Source organism: Cebus imitator, unplaced genomic scaffold (assembly GCF_001604975.1).
Source record: "Cebus imitator isolate Cc_AM_T3 unplaced genomic scaffold, Cebus_imitator-1.0 Scaffold118, whole genome shotgun sequence".
Lineage (NCBI taxonomy): Eukaryota > Metazoa > Chordata > Mammalia > Primates > Cebidae > Cebus > Cebus imitator.
In genome coordinates, this window is record NW_016107433.1 from 1,774,636 (window position 1) to 1,790,935 (window position 16,300).

The 16,300-nt window shown below is 57.1% G+C and overlaps 1 protein-coding gene across 2 annotated transcripts in view; it reads right to left on the minus strand.

Annotated features, from left to right (window-relative positions):
* SMPD3 (sphingomyelin phosphodiesterase 3) overlaps positions 1-16,300 on the minus strand; it is a 92,650-nt gene that overhangs the window by 6,976 nt on the left and 69,374 nt on the right. For both annotated transcript variants that reach the window (XM_017539476.2, XM_017539477.2), the window contains one exon: positions 4,844-6,372. In XM_017539476.2, coding sequence (XP_017394965.1) covers positions 4,844-6,166 — 1,323 coding nt within the window. In that variant the 5' untranslated portion in view covers positions 6,167-6,372. The remainder of the gene's footprint in view (positions 1-4,843; positions 6,373-16,300) is intronic.

Here is a 16,300-nt window from a genome sequence, read left to right on the forward strand (position 1 = left end):
ACGGCTCCCAGTTCTTTGTCCACTCCTGTCTGTGGCTCTTTCTTCCCTCCCTCAGTCATACCCCAGAGCTGGTCACACCCTGGTGCTCTCTCCCTCTGAAATCTTGGGGATGCCCCTGTGTCATGGCTTGACCTCAGAGCCCAACCCACACGGTAAGAGGCCCAGACCCTGCCCCTCCCGCCCTCTCAGCCACGTTGCTTTCTGGCTGCATGGTGAGTCATCTGCTTTATAGGCCGTGGTCCCCTGTCGTCCCATCTTAGATGAGAGCTCCCTGACCCGTGTCCTGGGCTGGCTCTATGCGTACCCCCGGCTCAATCCTGAGCCCACTGTGACAGCAGCCTCTTCAAGCTTCCCCTCTGCCCAGATCTCCTGCTCACCTCCTTTACCCAAGTTGCAGCCTTCCACCCGCCAGGTGGCAGGTGACTCGGGCAGGCCCTCAAAGTTTGGCTTAATACAAACGAGCATCTCCACTGTACCCCACGGGCAAGTCGTAACTGCCCCACTCTGGGGGGGGGGCAAGATGGAGCCCTTATTGGAGCCCTTATTGGTGCCCGGCCTGGGAGAGGTGAGGGATGGCCATGGAGATGCCCTGCACAGCTGCTGGAGGCCACACCGGAAGAGTCCTGTCCCCAGAGGCCCCTCACCGGCTCCTCATCCCTTGCCCCTAGGATTTCCTCCGTCCTGTGCCTTCCCCAAGCAGTACAAATCCATTCCAGACTGGGTTTCCCACAATGAAGAGACTCCAGACTCGGAGTGCAATAGGGAGGTAGCTGGGCAGGACAGTCTGCTTGTCCCAGTTGTTGGCTGAGGGCCAAGGGCCACAGGGTGGGTGCCCTGCATCTGTGGAGCTCACAGCAGGCTGGACGTCACAGCCCATCTGCTCCAACAGCATCTGCCGGCTCCGTCCATCCTTTGCTGCTTTAGTCAGCCGGGCTGGTATCTCCTCCATCTGGAGGTCTTCAGCAGCTGCCCCTGGCTTTTTGCAGCTCTTCATCTCCTTCCCAACCCCAATGCACAGCCTTCCTTCCCCAGCACCTGGGGAGAGAACGTCTGGCTGTTCCGTCCAGATTTGGGGTGGTTTCTAAACTCACGGGTACACCACTTCTCTCCTGCAGAATGGCTCTGTGAGATCATGCAGCACTGATGGTCCTGCTGCCAAAACAAAATATTTATGAAGCCACCATGCTCAAAAGGCCACATGAGGCTGGGTGTGGTGGCTCACGCCTGTAATCCCAGCACTTTGGGAGGCCGAGGTAGGTGGATCACCTGAGGTCAGGTGTTCGAAACCAGCCTGGCCAACATGGCGAAAACCCATCTTCACTAAGAATACAGAAATTAGCCAGGCGTGCATGCCTGTAATCCTAGCTACTCGGGAGGCTGAGGCTGGAGAATGGAGGTAGAGACTGCAGTGAGCCGAGATTGTGCCATTGCACCACTCCAGCCTGGGCAACAGAATGAGATTCTGTCTCAAAAAAAAAAAAAAAAAAGGCCACATGATGGCGCTGACGCCCCCATCCTCAGGCAACAACTGCTCCTCCTCCATGAGGATCATCTCAGGCCAGGCATGCTCTGCTGGGGGTGCATGGACATTACTTTGCTGGGTCCTTAAAACCGCTCAGGCGCATACTAGTGATGCCACTTTTGCCGCTGAACACACTGAGGCCAGAAGTTGAGTCATGGGCTGGGATCACAGGCCCACACGGTCAGGGCAGCTTCCAGTTGGATCTGTTTGTCGTGTGTTGTTCTGTGCTGCCTTCCCAGGGGCTGGTGTCTTTGCCAGGTGTTTCCCTGGCCACCCATTTGTTGGTCTTAAGGTGTCAGCCTCTCACTCAGCACTTGGTGTCACCTGCCCTATGCTGCGTCCCGGGCAGGTCTGGGCATGTGCAGGGAGGCCTCAGACTTGGCCCTGCACGAGGAGAACCCGCCAGAGGGAGGAGTGGCGAGGCCCTCTGCCCCCCACCCTGCTTCTCCCTCTTCATCAGCTGTGTGATCTCGCCAAGATCCACTTGATTATTTGCTGGGCCTTATGGATACCTGGCTCATGAAGTTTCTGTTGCAAAAACAATCACATGAGAGGTTGTGCCTTTGAGTCCTGGCAGGCAAAGCTGTCAACAGAAGAGAGGTCCAGAATGAGGCTCAATTGTAGGTGAGGAAAAGGGATTCCAGTCCTTTCCTTCGCAGAGTCACATTTCCCTGAAGGCTCTGAAGTCTTCACATGGTAAACCAGGAGGGCCTTCCAGGAAGGAGGGGACCACTGGCTTCTGCAGCGAGTCCCTCCAGCGTCCCGGCCCCTCTCGGCTGGTCCTGTCCTTCACTTCTCGATGCTGGGGTCTGCGTGTGCCAGGCATGTCACAGCTCCACTGTCCTGGTGCGCTGTCTGATGGACTGACAAGACCCTGGGCACGAGGGCAGAGGAGCCCACAAAGGGAAGGACGGATTGTGCAGGCCACTGTTGAGGGAGCTCCGTGAGGTGGTTTGGCCACACCCAGTGTGGGACCAAGACAAGCAGGGGCCTTGGGTGCGGGGGGCCCCTTGTCTGGGATGTGGCTGGGGCAGAGCTGGAGCTGGGAGTTGGGGGGCAAGGAGAAGTTCAGACTTTTCCTGAGGTAGTGGAGGGCGTAGGAAGAGTTAGACGACAATGATGAGGAAGAGGGGGAGGGAGGGGGAGAGGAGGACGACGACCAAAACCACAGTGGGCTGACACAGAGGAGGGGGCGTGGGCCAAAGGAGCTGCAGATGTGGGGTGCACCCAGGGCCATCTGGAAAGTGAGCTAGGGGCCTGGGATGGATGGGTCAGGCATAGGACAGAGCAGCCAAGGTGGTCCGTCTGGCTTCAGGATGGCAGAACTTGGAAGAGGAGCAGCCTGCAGCAGAGGCTGGGTCTGGTTTGGGAGTGAACGGACATGTGTCCCGGATGCAGCCAGATGGAGGGCTGGGGGTTTGGGGGAAGAGGTCTGGGCCAGGACAAAGCAAGGGGGCCTCAGTAAGGACAGAACTGGAGGCTGTGGCATCTCACTCCTGGCCGGTGTCATGGTGGTCGCTGGGAAACCCCATTGCGGGACAGCCACCCCCAGCTCTAGCTCAGTGCAGCCGCATGGAGTGCAGGATGTGGCAGGCCTGAGGCTGCCAACAGAAGCTGCAAACTGGGTTTTCTGTGAAATATCTTGATTTTAAAATACTGGTCAATACAAAAAATTTTTGGAGTGTCAAAGATCAGATTGCAGTGTGAGACCCAGAAGGTAGAGGAAGAAAAAAAGAACTTTGAGGACAGAGCCTGAGAGTAGGGGCTGTCCCAGGGAGACACTGCTGACCTCGGTGGTAACAGTGGTGAGGGTGCCCCATGGAGGAAGGAGGAGGGAGGGGATGTGTGGATTGATCTGTGCAGAAGGGCTGGGGCAGGGGTGGGGGAGGCCCCAGCCTCTGAGCCACCTGTAATAGGGTGGGAGTGAGGGGCACACCCTCCCACCCTGGGCCTAACAACACATCCCCTTTCTCCCCAGAAAGTTACTCCAGCTGCCAAGACAAAAATATATCCAGGGAACAGAACACCAACGAACCATATGCCAAAATGGGAAGGTTGGATCTATCTGTCAGGAGTTACTTCAATTTCAGCGTCCCTTGCTGGGAATGAAGAGTAGAGGACCCCAACTCTGGGCCTGGCAGAGCCACACAAGAGCCATCGAGGAACCAGAAGTGGGGGCCAGGGCCCTTGCTGCCTGCCCTGGCTCCCACAGGCTCCATGGAGACCAGCACCGCCACTCCTGGCAGGCGCCGAGTTGCGCGCCAATGTTTCCCTGGGCAGGCAGAGCGTGGTTGCTTCTGGAGGGGAACTGGGAAGTGAGGAAACCCACCCTGGGCAGGCGTCTGAGCTGCAGCCCTTCCTGCAGAGCCACCACTTTTTCATATCTCACCCTAAAGGGACAGAACCCACACCCAAAGCAGCTGCTGACTCAGGGCAGAAAGCCCTGTGCTGCGTCCACTGGCCAAATGATGCTTCAGAAAACTCTGGAAGCACCATGAGCGGCTTTTGGATAGAGAACAAAAGTCGACACTCTGAGCATCTCAGGCTCAGTAGAAGATAATGTATAACGACCAAATTACCATGGCCTAAAAACTCCTCCAATCGCATCCAAATTAGCAGAAATAATTATTATTCACTTTAGTGACTATGGAAGCGAAACCACGGCTGGTGGGCAGACAGCCTGGCAGGGCAGCTGCATGACAGCCAGGAGGGAGGGGGGTCCAGGCCAGGGAAGCTGGTAGCCTCAGTGAGCCAGGCAGTGTCACGGCCTGGAGATCTGAAGGTCCGGTCTGCCTGCCTGAGATGCTTGGTCTGCACTAGTCTTTCTGACTCATGTGAACTGAGAGGGTCTCTGCATCCTGCTCTTCCTCACTTTATCACTGCCAGCATCGTCACAGCTGCCATCGCCAAAGCCACCATCGTCACAGCTGCCATCGCCAAAGCCACCATCGTCACAGCTGCCATCGCCAAAGCCACCATTGCTACTCTTGCGCCAGCTCAGAACCCTTCCCAGCCCTTACTGCTCTGTTCCACTCCCACCCTCTCCCCACTTTACAGTTGGGGAAATGGCGCCTCAGAAATCTGAGAAATGAGCCCAAGATCACCCAGATGGGTCTGAGCCCAGAGCCTCGGCACTCGTCCCTGCATTTGTGTTGACCCTGTCCCCAAGCTGGGGCCCTCCTGTTCGGTTCCAGGAAGGACAGCGTCTGTCTCTCCCTCCAGCCCCTACAACGATGAAGACTCCCTGGCTGCAGCCCGCCTCCCCGCGTGACTCCAGGACAGGCTGGCATGTAGTCCTCGGGCTGGGCCAAGGTCTCCTACCTTGAGAAACAGAGCTCCCTTAGAGGCCAGGGCATCGTCGTTACACCTGTTGGGGTAACAGTGATAGGCCACGTCCATGATAGGGTAGCGGCTGGCAAAGAGGAGGCCGCTGTTGAGACACTTGAAGCTGCAGCAGCCCTGGCAGCCGTAGACCCCGACGTCGTACAGGATGTACTCGAAGTAGCCATGCAGCTGGTCTTTCAATTTGGTGGCCGCCCGCTTGTCAAACACCTCCTGCAGGCACAGGAAGTCCAAGTTGGCCGGGAAGAAGGCAGAGACCTCATGGTCGAAGGCCTCGTCGGGGTGCCGCCTCCTGCGTGCGGCTGCCTTCTTCACCATAGAGGCCTTGTACAGGAGCTTGCTGTTGGCACCTGGCTCCCCGCCAGCACCGGTGTCTGGCCCAGCTCGCCCCTTCACCAGGGACTCCCTGGAGGCTGAGGGGCTGCCCAGGCTCCCCGAATCTCCATCCCGCTGATTGTGGTTGGGCGTCTGGTCCCTTGGGCCCCCGCCAGCCCCGTTCCTGGCCTGGCCTCCGGGGGCAGGGTCTTCAGCTTCCGGCGGCCGGCCGCCCTCCTCTCCGCTGATGCGCACAATGCAGGCATCCTCCGGGCTGCTGCCATCGGCAGGGTCCCCAGAGGCTGGGCCATTGGCAGCCTCGTCACTGGGGTGCCGCCCGCCGTCGTCCTTGTACTCCACAGAGGCTGTCCTCTTAATGCTCCCAGGGACGGCCCGGGCCACCCCATCGCCGCCCTGCGGTGACACCAGGCTGCTGAAGCTAGCAGCGCTGATGGAGGTGTTGGTGGGGGAATCGATGTAGATTTTGATCTGGGGGCGGGCAGCCCCATTGCGGATTCTCTGCCCGATCTCTTTGGCCCGCGCTTGGGTATTAAAAAGGTTGTTGACCCTGGCGAGTGAGTCGGGCAGGAGGCAGACATTGGCGGTGGCGAAGCAGAAGCTTTTGCCAGGCCCTGTGCCCTTCCATTCACTAAGCAGGGCTGCCCCACTGGCCAGGCCCTTGTCTTCCAGCCGTGAATAGATGTAGGGCCGGCGGGCAGACTGCAGGGGGGACCAGAAGAGGAACCCAAGAAATGCAAAGGGCAGCGAGGCCACCAGGAGGGCCAGGTAGATGGGCGTGAAGAGGGCAGTGCAGAGCAGCTGCAGGCAGCACGGGTCGTCTGCCCGCTGGCGCTTCTCGTAGGTGGTGGGTATGAAGGAGGCCGCAAGCCGATCCACCAGCCAGTAGCATGGGAAGATGAGGGCCCAGGACACACAGTGCAGGGCGGACAGACAGCTGTTAGGAAAGGGGGTCGTGTACAAAACCATCGCAGCTCACTGGGCGCCGCAGCCGGCCCTACTACATGGTGTCCGTGACAGCTGCGGGCACTTTCCTGAGCGAGGGTGGGTGAGTTGGGGGCAGCTAGAGGAGGGGTCACCTCCTGGCGAGATGCAACTCCAGCTGGTCAATGGCAAGTGTCAGCCAGCCAGTCATGGTTCACCTCGGTGGGCCATGGCGAGGCCTACTGGAGACCCTGCAGAGACAGAAAGTAGGGGGGCTTTTTTAGTGATCTTCAGGGGAGCGGGTCAGACATGGGGCCATTCCCACTCCTGCTTCCCTGGGTGTGAGCAGGGCAGTTCTGAGAACCACGCTGGAGCTGGCAGGCTTAGCAGGCATCCAGGAGACAGCCCTAGCACACTGTTTCCTCCTTGCGTTCTGTTCTCTTGGAGCAAAGAGCTTGGTGACATGCCCCTCACTTTTCTTTTTTTTTTTTTTGGAGACAGAGTCTTACTCTGTCGCCAGGCTGGAATACAATGGCACAACCTCAGCTCACTGCAACTTCCACATCCTGGGTTCAGGTGATTCTCCTGCCTCAGCCTCCTGGGTAGCTGGGACTACAGGTATGCACCACCATGCCCAGCTCATTTTTGTATTTTTAATAGAGACGGGGTTTCACCATGTTGGCCAGGATGGTCTCGATCTCTTGACCTCGTGATCTACCCGCCTCGGCCCCCCAAAGTGCTGGGATTATAGGCACGAGCCACTGTGCCTGGACCCTAACTAACGTTCTTGACTTTGTAGCCCAATTACTTGAAAAACGGCCCTGGTTTTCAGAGAGTACAGATTTGTGGGTACAAAGGGAGCAGGCAGGGCATCCTTGAGGACACCGGGGCCCACCCTGGCCAGGGGCCACTGGAAGCCCATCAGGAACCAGGGGAATTTTTAGAATGGGAGGGCAGGTGACCCTGGGGCAGAGGAGCCACAAACATGGCCACTTATCATAGAGTACCGGCAAGGTAAGGACAGAGCAGGAACAAACAGCAGAGCAAAGGGGTCAGAGACTCCTGGAGCAGAGGACAGTGTGGCCGGCAGGCCCACAGGGGAGGGCAGCCCCCTCCATGCATAACTGGGCTCTTGCTGTGGTCCCAGCCTGTGGCATCACACCAAGCTCCGTGCTTCCACTCCACTGACTGCAGTAGAAACCCCTGGCAATGAGGATCCAGGCACAGCCTGGGCCTTACCAACTTCCAGAACCATCAGAGTTCCCTTGACAGTCCCTGTGACTTTTGGAGAAGCTCTCTGGTGCCATGTGGGTCTGGGCCAAGCTTTAACCACTGGCCTTCATGTCCTTAGAGATGCAGCCCAGCCGAGACCCACAGCCACTTAAGTAAGTCCATCCTGGGTCCCCTATGGGAGCCACAGTGGGTCTCAGAGCAGACGCAGAGCCCCGCCTGGGCAAGGCTGCCAGGTGCATCTATTGTGCTGAATGTAAAATCAATAAAGACAAGTGTCTTGGAGTGTTTGCCCAGCCTCCAGGGACCCATGTGTGATATCACTCTGTGGGGGAGCCTGTAGAAGTATAACCCAGACTTTTCATGACCAGAGCAGCTAGGCCACTCACTGTCTTGCTGACTTAGTCCAGCTCCTGCCCTGGCGCTTTGGGGGAGTCTGAGCCCACAGTGCCATCCATCCTGGTCCCACACCCTCTCCTCCTCCTGAATCCCTGGTCACCCAAGCCAAGGACCTAGGTGTCACCCAACTCTGCCCTCCCTCAGTCCTCATCAGTCCTTGCCACCTCTACTGGGCCTCCTGCGGTGGCCCAGGACTACATCACCCTTCCTCAACTTTGACAGCCTCCATAAGGGCTACAGGGTCACGCCTTGTGTAGTCCACTATGTCACAGCCACCTCACACCCATCGGAGATCCCTTGGCCATTAGTGGGGAGGCCGCCCCTCCATCAGGCCTGTGGGTCTCTACAGCCCCCTCCCCTGGACGTCTGTCTCTCACTTGTGTCCTGTCCTTGCCTGCCATTCCCCATCCCTCTGCCCCTTGCCTTGCTCACCCTTTCTAAGACTCAACTTAGAAATTCCCTCCTTTGGAGACCTTTGGACCCCTTGCCCCTGTGGCTTAGGTGTCTCCACCAGTGGCTCCCACCCCTCTCAAGAGTGGCCCGGTCTCTGCAGTTCTATAACACAAATGCTATGGGATATGGCCACCTGCCCAGCAGACCCCTAGATTCTGGAAAGAAGCTGCACAGGGGGAGCCGAGAGGCCCAGGCTTGCATTGGCGGGGGTGCGGGAGCTGGGGATGAGGGGAGGTTCACTGGATGCCTCCAGGCAGAGAGAAGGCAGCTGTTTTCCCACCAACCTGAGGCATGCAGAGGGGGTTTCTTTCTGTGGGGCATGTCAGCAGCCCCAGGGCAAGCCTGCAGCTACCATCTCTGGGACTTAGTGTCTAAAGGTGAACTTGAGCTGGGGCTGTGTCTGGTTTTGATGAGCAGCTTCACAAGGCTGTCAGTCTCCTCAGGGGAAATGCCTTTGAAGCCAACACTGGAAGGGTACAGTTCGGAGCAGCACGTGTCTACGCAGACCACAGCCAGGCGACCCGGAGCCTTGGGAAACCAGCTCCGCGCTGGGCCTCGGTGAAATCTGGGACATGTGCATCTCACTCTGCGGCCAGTGCTCGTGGCTCAGTGCTCAGCAGGGCTGGTGGGTGTCCAGGTCCACCCCCGCCTGCCATCTGGTTTGGGAGACTCCAGGATGTACTCCCTCATTCTTTCTTTAAATCCCAGCAATTGCTGCGAGATGAATCAAACCTGCAGAGGGAGTGACAGCCCACTCACTCTCCCTCCCAGGCTAGAGGGTTCCCCTCAGCAAACCTGCAGCCCTTACTGTGTGGAGCCAGCTGCCTTCACACTGGCTGCACTGACATCCATAGGAGGCGACACGGAGCCATCCGCAGGGACCTGTCTCTGTGGTCCAGCTGCAGCTGGAGGGACAGCTTGCAGGTCCTGTCCCGGTGGGGACAATAGGGGTGAGACAGGATCTCCCAAGGCTCTCTAGGCACCAATAGTCCCTGCAGTTGGCACTAAGGTCTCAGGGTAGGAGTCCAGGCCAGATTCCTGGGGCCACCTGGACATCGCCCCAGTGTCATGGAGCAGGCCAGTTCCCGAGTCTCCCTCATCTCTCTGGTCTGAGGTCACCAGCCTAGCGGGGCCAGCACCATCCTCACCTGAGCTCCCACCTCACCCCGATGCTGTCCTGCTGCCCTGAGCGTCAGCCACAGCCCCACACCCACTGCCGGTGTGCAGAGGGTCCTCCGAGACACAGCTGATTCTCTCTCTCCCCTTGGTGGTCTCATTGTCTTGGGGGACAAAGTCCAGTCTCCCAATCTCTGTCTAGGGGCCCTTCGTGCTTCTCATCCCACCAGCTCTTCCCTCACTCACCCACACCCTGTGCCCCACCAGCAGGAAGGACCTCTAGCACCTCAGATGTGTCCCTGCTACCTAACCGTGGGGCTCTCTGCCTGGCACTCCTTCCCCCTCGTCTCCTATCAGCTTCTCACCCTCAGGGCTGAGCTCTCTCACCTTCTCTATGCTGAGCTGCTTAATACTGGGGCCTCCCAACAGCTGTGGGCTCTATCAGGACCTGTGTCTGTCTGTGGCTGACTTCAGGATATGGCCCCCGTGTTTGGGAAGGGAAAAAACAAATGAAGACGTGACCTACTGAAGAATGAGTGGCCTTTGCTGCCTCAAGCTGACAGAGGCTAGGAGGTGGGGCGAGCAGGGTTGTCTAGCACTGGAGCTCAGTCGCCATGCCAGGAGTCAGGCTTAGTCTATGGGCAGTGTGTGGGCTGCACAGGCCAAGCCCTGGTGTGAGGATGCTTTTGGAGAAGGATTTGGGAGGAGACGGTCTATCCTGTCCTCCTAGCAGAACTGGCTGGTATTGCACAGTGTGGCCTTATGGGTCAGAGGCAGGTGCAGACTCACTTCAAAGGGTTCCTAAAGGAATTCTGAAAACATGCTCTCCCGTGTGGCTTGTCCCTGACACTGGCCCATCAGGGTTGGGATCTGCTATTGGCTGGGATGGGGCTATGGAGGGTGTAGAGGAGACAGACTCTCTCCTCAGCTGCCCTGGCCCCCACCTTACTCCTGCTGTGACCCTAGAAACCTCCTGGGCAAGCTCGCCACAGCCCTGCCTGCAATGGCAGTAAGTGGCCAGGCCTGATCTTTACGCTTCTCCTGGGCTGGCCAGAGGAATGCCTTTGGTCCTTCTTCAGGCATCGATGGGATTTGAGGTGACTGGCAGCCTGTGGGCAGGAGTGGCCCCACAGTGTTCCTCTAGGAAGTGGCAGACCCAAGAACACCAGCCCTCCCCACTGCCCTCCTAGGCCCTTCCCAGTGACTCCAGGTCCCCCTGTCCACAGCCTTCCAGCTGCTGCCCCTACCCTGCTCCTGCATGCGGCCCCTGCCTCTGCACAGAAGCCTCTGGCACAGGAGACACAAAAGGGATTGCCACCCATGGAGCTGATTTCTAAGGCTCTGTGGTTAATTATTTTGTCTCAGGGAAATGAAAGGAGGGTAAACAAGCAACAACACATTAATTAGTCTGATCTACACTTTTCCCGTGAAAGAGGAGAACTAGAGTTAAACATTAGAGACTGGCACTTTTCAGAGAATCCCCGAGTCCTCAGGGAGGTGGCCAGGGCAGGACGTGCTCCCTGGCCTGGGCCTGCCGCGTGGAGGCGTTCAGCCGCACAGGTGCCTTTCTGTTGCCTGTGCTCCTTTGGCATAGTGGGGCACTGGGTGGGCCCAGCTCAGGCCCCATCTCCAGGTGGGGGACCCCATGCCCTAGCTCTCTTCCATTTCTCTGGACTGGCAAATATGCTAAGCAGAGTCCACCGTGGGCCCCTCTGAGGGAACTGGCAGGACCCGCAAAGGCCTTGTAGGCTGAGTTTTTGCAGCTCAACCCTCAGACTGCATTGTTCTCCCACGGCTACTTATTTTGAAGTCCACAGTCATCCATGGGTTTGTTGCCTTTGCAAATCCTGGTGTGTGGCTTCCGAGGTTGCCCAGAATGACATCCCCCGGCACCATGCTCTCCAGAGCTTAGTTGGAATCCTGATGCCTCCAGGTGGTTATGCATACTGGCAGGCTGCATGGTCACTCCTGAGCCCTGGGGTCAGTGTGGGAGGCCACATGGTACCCCAAGACAGGGCTCCTGGGAGTCAGCCCCAACCTAGAATTGGAGACTTTAGACCTGCCCCTGGCCCCACTGCTCAGCTTGGACTTGGGTCTCAGGGTGACCTGAGTGTAACCCTGCACTCATCAGGACTTCCTACCTCCTAGGATGATCATGAGGACAGAAAGGGAACAGGCTGGTGACCTGGCCAGGTCCTGCTTCCTTCCTTACCTGCCGTACCCCTCCTTGGGGGACCTTCCCAACTCACTCCTGAGGGTGGCCCCTGCATGCCCTGTTTGCTCTCCCCAGCCTGTGGTCCTGGGCATGGTTCTGGGGGTCACTGGAGCCCAACCACGGAACCCCCAGGACCCTGGCTGACCCAGAGCAGCTTCAGGAGCCTGAGAGACATCAGCCACACTGCTTAGGCTGGAGCTGCTGGCCTTCACTAGCTTGTTGCTGTTCCCTGCAGCAGGGATTGGACTGGGCCTGACTGTGACAAGGGGACTGGGCTACTGGGCTGCAGGGAGCAGAGGGCTCTGTGGTTCGCAGGTTGACCCAAGTGGGAAGGGAACTTGCCCTGGGAGTTTAGGGTCCCGGACAACCCCAAGTCCAGATAAAAGGGAAGAAGTAAACAAGTCCTGGGCAGGACCCAGGAGGCCACAGCCCCAGCCACTCCTGGCAGGTGTGGCATTGACAGCAGGCAGCGCCACACTGCAGCTGCTCCTGTGAGTGACTGATGATCTGCAGTCAACCTGCAGCCCAGAGACCCCTGTGGCTGACATGTGGCCTGAGACGTCACAGCACAGACAGTGGGAGATTATGGCTGCTCAGAGGCCTGTGCTGAGCCAGAGCCCCTCTCCCTAGACACCAGCCTGAAGGCTCAGGGGGCAGCTGATCTGCCATCACCAGGGGAGGGTGACTCTAGGAATAAGGCCTGACCAGGCTGGTCCCATCTGGACAAGCCATGGTGACCAGGACCTCTGCTACTGGATGTCAAATACCACCGGCACCAAGACAGCCATCCCACTCCCCAGCTCCCTAGTGACAGACCTACAGGCATAATGGCACACAGGCCCTGCCAGCACAGTGGTGCAGAGGATCCTAAGTGGATCCATGCTTTGAAATTGAATTTCTCTGGTGGTGGGAAAGTGAACAGCCAGGCCAGCTCTGCTGGTAAGACAAGCCCTGGCCCCTATGAGGAAGTCTACACCATTTTCTAGGGATCTCTCAGCCTGGGGGTGCTTCTGGAAAGTTGAGGAGGTTTGGGAATTGCCCCCACTTGCTGCTAGGATAAGGCCTGTCTGTCCTCCACTGCCCTTTCCTTTGGCCTGTGTGCTTGCTGCGACCACTCTTCCTGGCAGCAGGGCTGGGAGTCCCAGAGCAGAGAGGCCTCCTCTGAGTCCCTGTTGTGTCCACAAGCTCATGGCTAAACAGGAGCTGGGCTAGGCCCCCAGTTTCCGCAGGAAAAGCCACGTGGATCACTCCAATCCAATTACCCGAGGTGCCTGCATCCGCCTGCGGCACTGGGCTCAGGCCGGGCCATTTCTGCCTGGATGCCTGCTGCCGAGGAGTTGGCATGGCAACATGAGCTCTGAGCTGCTGAAACTTAAGTCAACTCATGGCTGGGAGGACAGAAAGACAGAAGCGAATGCCTTTCTGAGTGATGCAGGTCAGACGTAGCCACGCTAATTCCTGAAAGCCACATCCCAGGCAGAATGGGGGTCTGGAGTCCGGCAAGAACGTGTGTGCTGTGGCAGCGACTACCACAGACACAAATGTGCCAGGTAAACACCTGTTTATCCGCCTAGATCCAAAGCACCTGGCTCCTTCTCACTGAAGTCCTCCCTGACCTGCACACCCGCCGTCTATCACTCTAATCAGGCACAAGTCTGTTTGCACGTCCTGGATGGAGCTCCAAGTCTTGACACCACCCCAAGCCCAAGGCCCACCCCGCTCCACTCCTTGGGAAGGGCAGTGAGCCAGCCAGCCACTCAGCACCCCAGCCCTCCTGACCTGGAAGGTCACACAACCCATCTAAACTACCCTAAGGTCTCTCTGGAACTCTTACTGAGCCCTTTAGGAAAGAGGCCTGCATTTTGTTTGAGATGGAAGACCAGGAACCTGAAGCTTCTGGAACCTTCTCAGAGAATGAATCCAATTCAGAGGAAAACAGACCTTAGGGCTGGAAGGAAAAAGACCAAGTCCTAGGGACATTTTGAACTCTGATCTCCCTGCATCTGAAGCCAACACAACCGTCAGACTTTCCAATTAATGCTTCAGCAGTTCCTCTTTTCCTGTTCTTTTCCCTTTGAGTTGGTTTCTAGCATTTGCCACTAAAGAGATCCTGTCTCAGATATACCAGCTATGTGATCTTTCTAAAATGCGATTCTATCAGCGCCTCTCCTGTGCAAACCTCCTGTGGCTCCCCCTTGGCATCCCACTGGGTCCTGGGTGGCCCTGCAGGACCTGGTACCTCTGGCCTGTGCCTTATCAGCATTCCTCGGGAGACTGCAGCAGAGCAGACGCTGGGAGCGCAAACTCTGATGTTGGATGTGCAGGGCCAGGTTGTCCTGCTGGATATTGGACAGGCTGCTCAGCTGACTGTGCCTTAGTTTCCTCACATGTTAGGCCTGGGTAATAACAGCCTCTCTGGGTAGTTGCAGATGGTGCACGCGTAGCACCAAGTGTGGTGCCTGCCTCATCTCTAGGATGATTAGTTTTATCATTTTGCTATCACTGTTAATTCCCTTGCTGCAAAGGCCCAAAGATACAGTCAGAGCCTTCCAAGTCTCCTCCTCATGAGGCTGGTTTGCCTTACAAAGAAGGTTCTCTGCTCTCCCAGGTGAGTGGCAAAGACAGTGCAGGGGACTTCAGGGCCTCCATCTGCTCACAGGGCATGATCAGAGCTGTCTGTTGTGGGCTGCTTGTGCAAGCCTGAATCAGAGGCCTCTGCAAAATCCAGGTGCAGGCAAAGGGGCCACACAATTTTCAAAAAGAAACTTTCCACAGGAGGTGTTTCTGCACCATGTGATTTCTGAGAATAGTGACAGGCTGTGAGCAGCTCTGGGGCACTCCAACTAGCCAGCCTGGGCATTTCCCTGGCGAAGTCAGAAAGCCTAGATGAAGCCAACTTGGGTGTGACTGAAAAGCAAATCTCAAACCAGGTGGGTGGTGCATGCCCTAGAGGTGCAAGAGCCAACATGATGACTCAAGGAGCAGCACTCCTGGGTCCAGGCCCTTGTGCCACAGTGACATGGGCAGTTGCCCTGAGGGCACGGGCCCCATCCTAGGGGGACAGCTGAGTTTGAAGACCTGGCCATCCACTCTCTACCACCTGCCACTCCAAAGTCATCTATTGGTGACTACAAAGGGTACCAGCAAGGAGATGGCTAGATGGAAGCTGGCACCTAGACCCACGTCGGACCCACACCAGGCGGCACCTCCTCCCATTCCTGTGTTCTCTGCGTTACATTCACAAACCCGCCTGTGACTAGACCTTTCTGCCAGAGTCTACAAAGAAGGGCAGAAGCCTGCGGGGCTCCCGCCAGTCCTATGCCCTCATGGAGGCTGAGCCTAAGACAGAGAGGAGGCTAGGGGCAAAGGCTCCCTTCAGGATGAAGATGGGGAACCTCCTCCACCTGGGGCAGCTCCAGGACAGAACTGGAGCAGTCCCAAGTCAGGAGGCCACAGGCCACGCTGAGCATGTAGTCAGGCAGGGCCTCCAACCTCAAGTGCTCTGGACCTGCCTGGGTACTGAGGCCTGTGCCTGGGCTGGGCCTTGCCAGTCACCACAGCAAGGGATCCTGGAACACCAAAGTAGGTGTTCACATCACCTGATCCTGGCTGGCCAGTGCCACTTTCACCCTCAGGAGGCCCTCTGCCCACAGTGCCACTTCTGCCCTTCACAGGAAGGAGACCGGGGCCTTGCTTCTCCCAGGTTCTGCTGTTGAGGCTTCTGTCCCAGCCAAGTCCCTGCTTCCCTGATACAAAGGCTGATGTTAATGGTTCATGAGCCAAACAAGGCTTGGAACATCCTTTACTTAAGAGGGGATGACAGCATACTTTCTGTGGGAGTAGAATTTTAAACACAAGTCCACACAAATGCTAGGATTTAGGCAGACCCTGTGTCGGCTGCATTTCAAGTACAGCATTTCCTCCTGGAACGGATTGGCCAACTGCACGATGTGGAGGCATTTCAAGGCACCAGAGAACACAGATTAAGACGACAAACCTTCCTAAAACAGAACAGACGGGCTAACATTCTTTGGAAGGGAATCATTTCATATTCAGCCTAAAGTTTTCTATGCAAAGAACATTTAACAAACTGAGTCCTAGAGGAGAATTTATGCAGAGCTTAAAAAGCAAGTGAGTGAGAATGAGTAAATAAAATCAGGTGTCAGCATCTCACTTACCTTCCCTGTGGCCCCGGGCAGCTGGGCTTCAGGGCTGGGCTTTCTGGACTAAGGCAAGTCATCACTCACTGCTGAGGGTTGAGGCCCCATCCTAGGCCCTTTTGGTGACCTCTGACCCCAGGCCACACACTGCTCTACACACGGTACCATGAAAGGCCCTCCCTCTGCACACGGCACCATGAAAGTCCTTGGCTCCAAGAGAACCAGCCAGAATGCCCTCCCCATTGAGAGAATAACCCAGCTCAGGTCCAACCAAGGGCTGCTTTCCTGGTGAAGCCTCTGACCTGCTGTGAGGCCAGGCCTGTCCAGTGCCTCCAGATCATATACCTGGGAGGAATATATGGGTCTGCTGGAGTCCATTGCTTAGGGTGATGGTACTTAGAGTTTTATTTGCTTAAGAGTGTGAATTAGGCATGGGCGTGGTGGTTCACACCTGTAATCCTAGCACTTTGCGAGGCAGAGGCAGGCAGATCATTAGGTCAGGAGTTCAAGACCAGCCTGGCCAATATGGTGAAACCCCGTCTCTACTAAAAATACAAAAATTAGTCGGGCATGGTGGTGCCTGCCTGTAGTCCCAGCTGCTCAGGA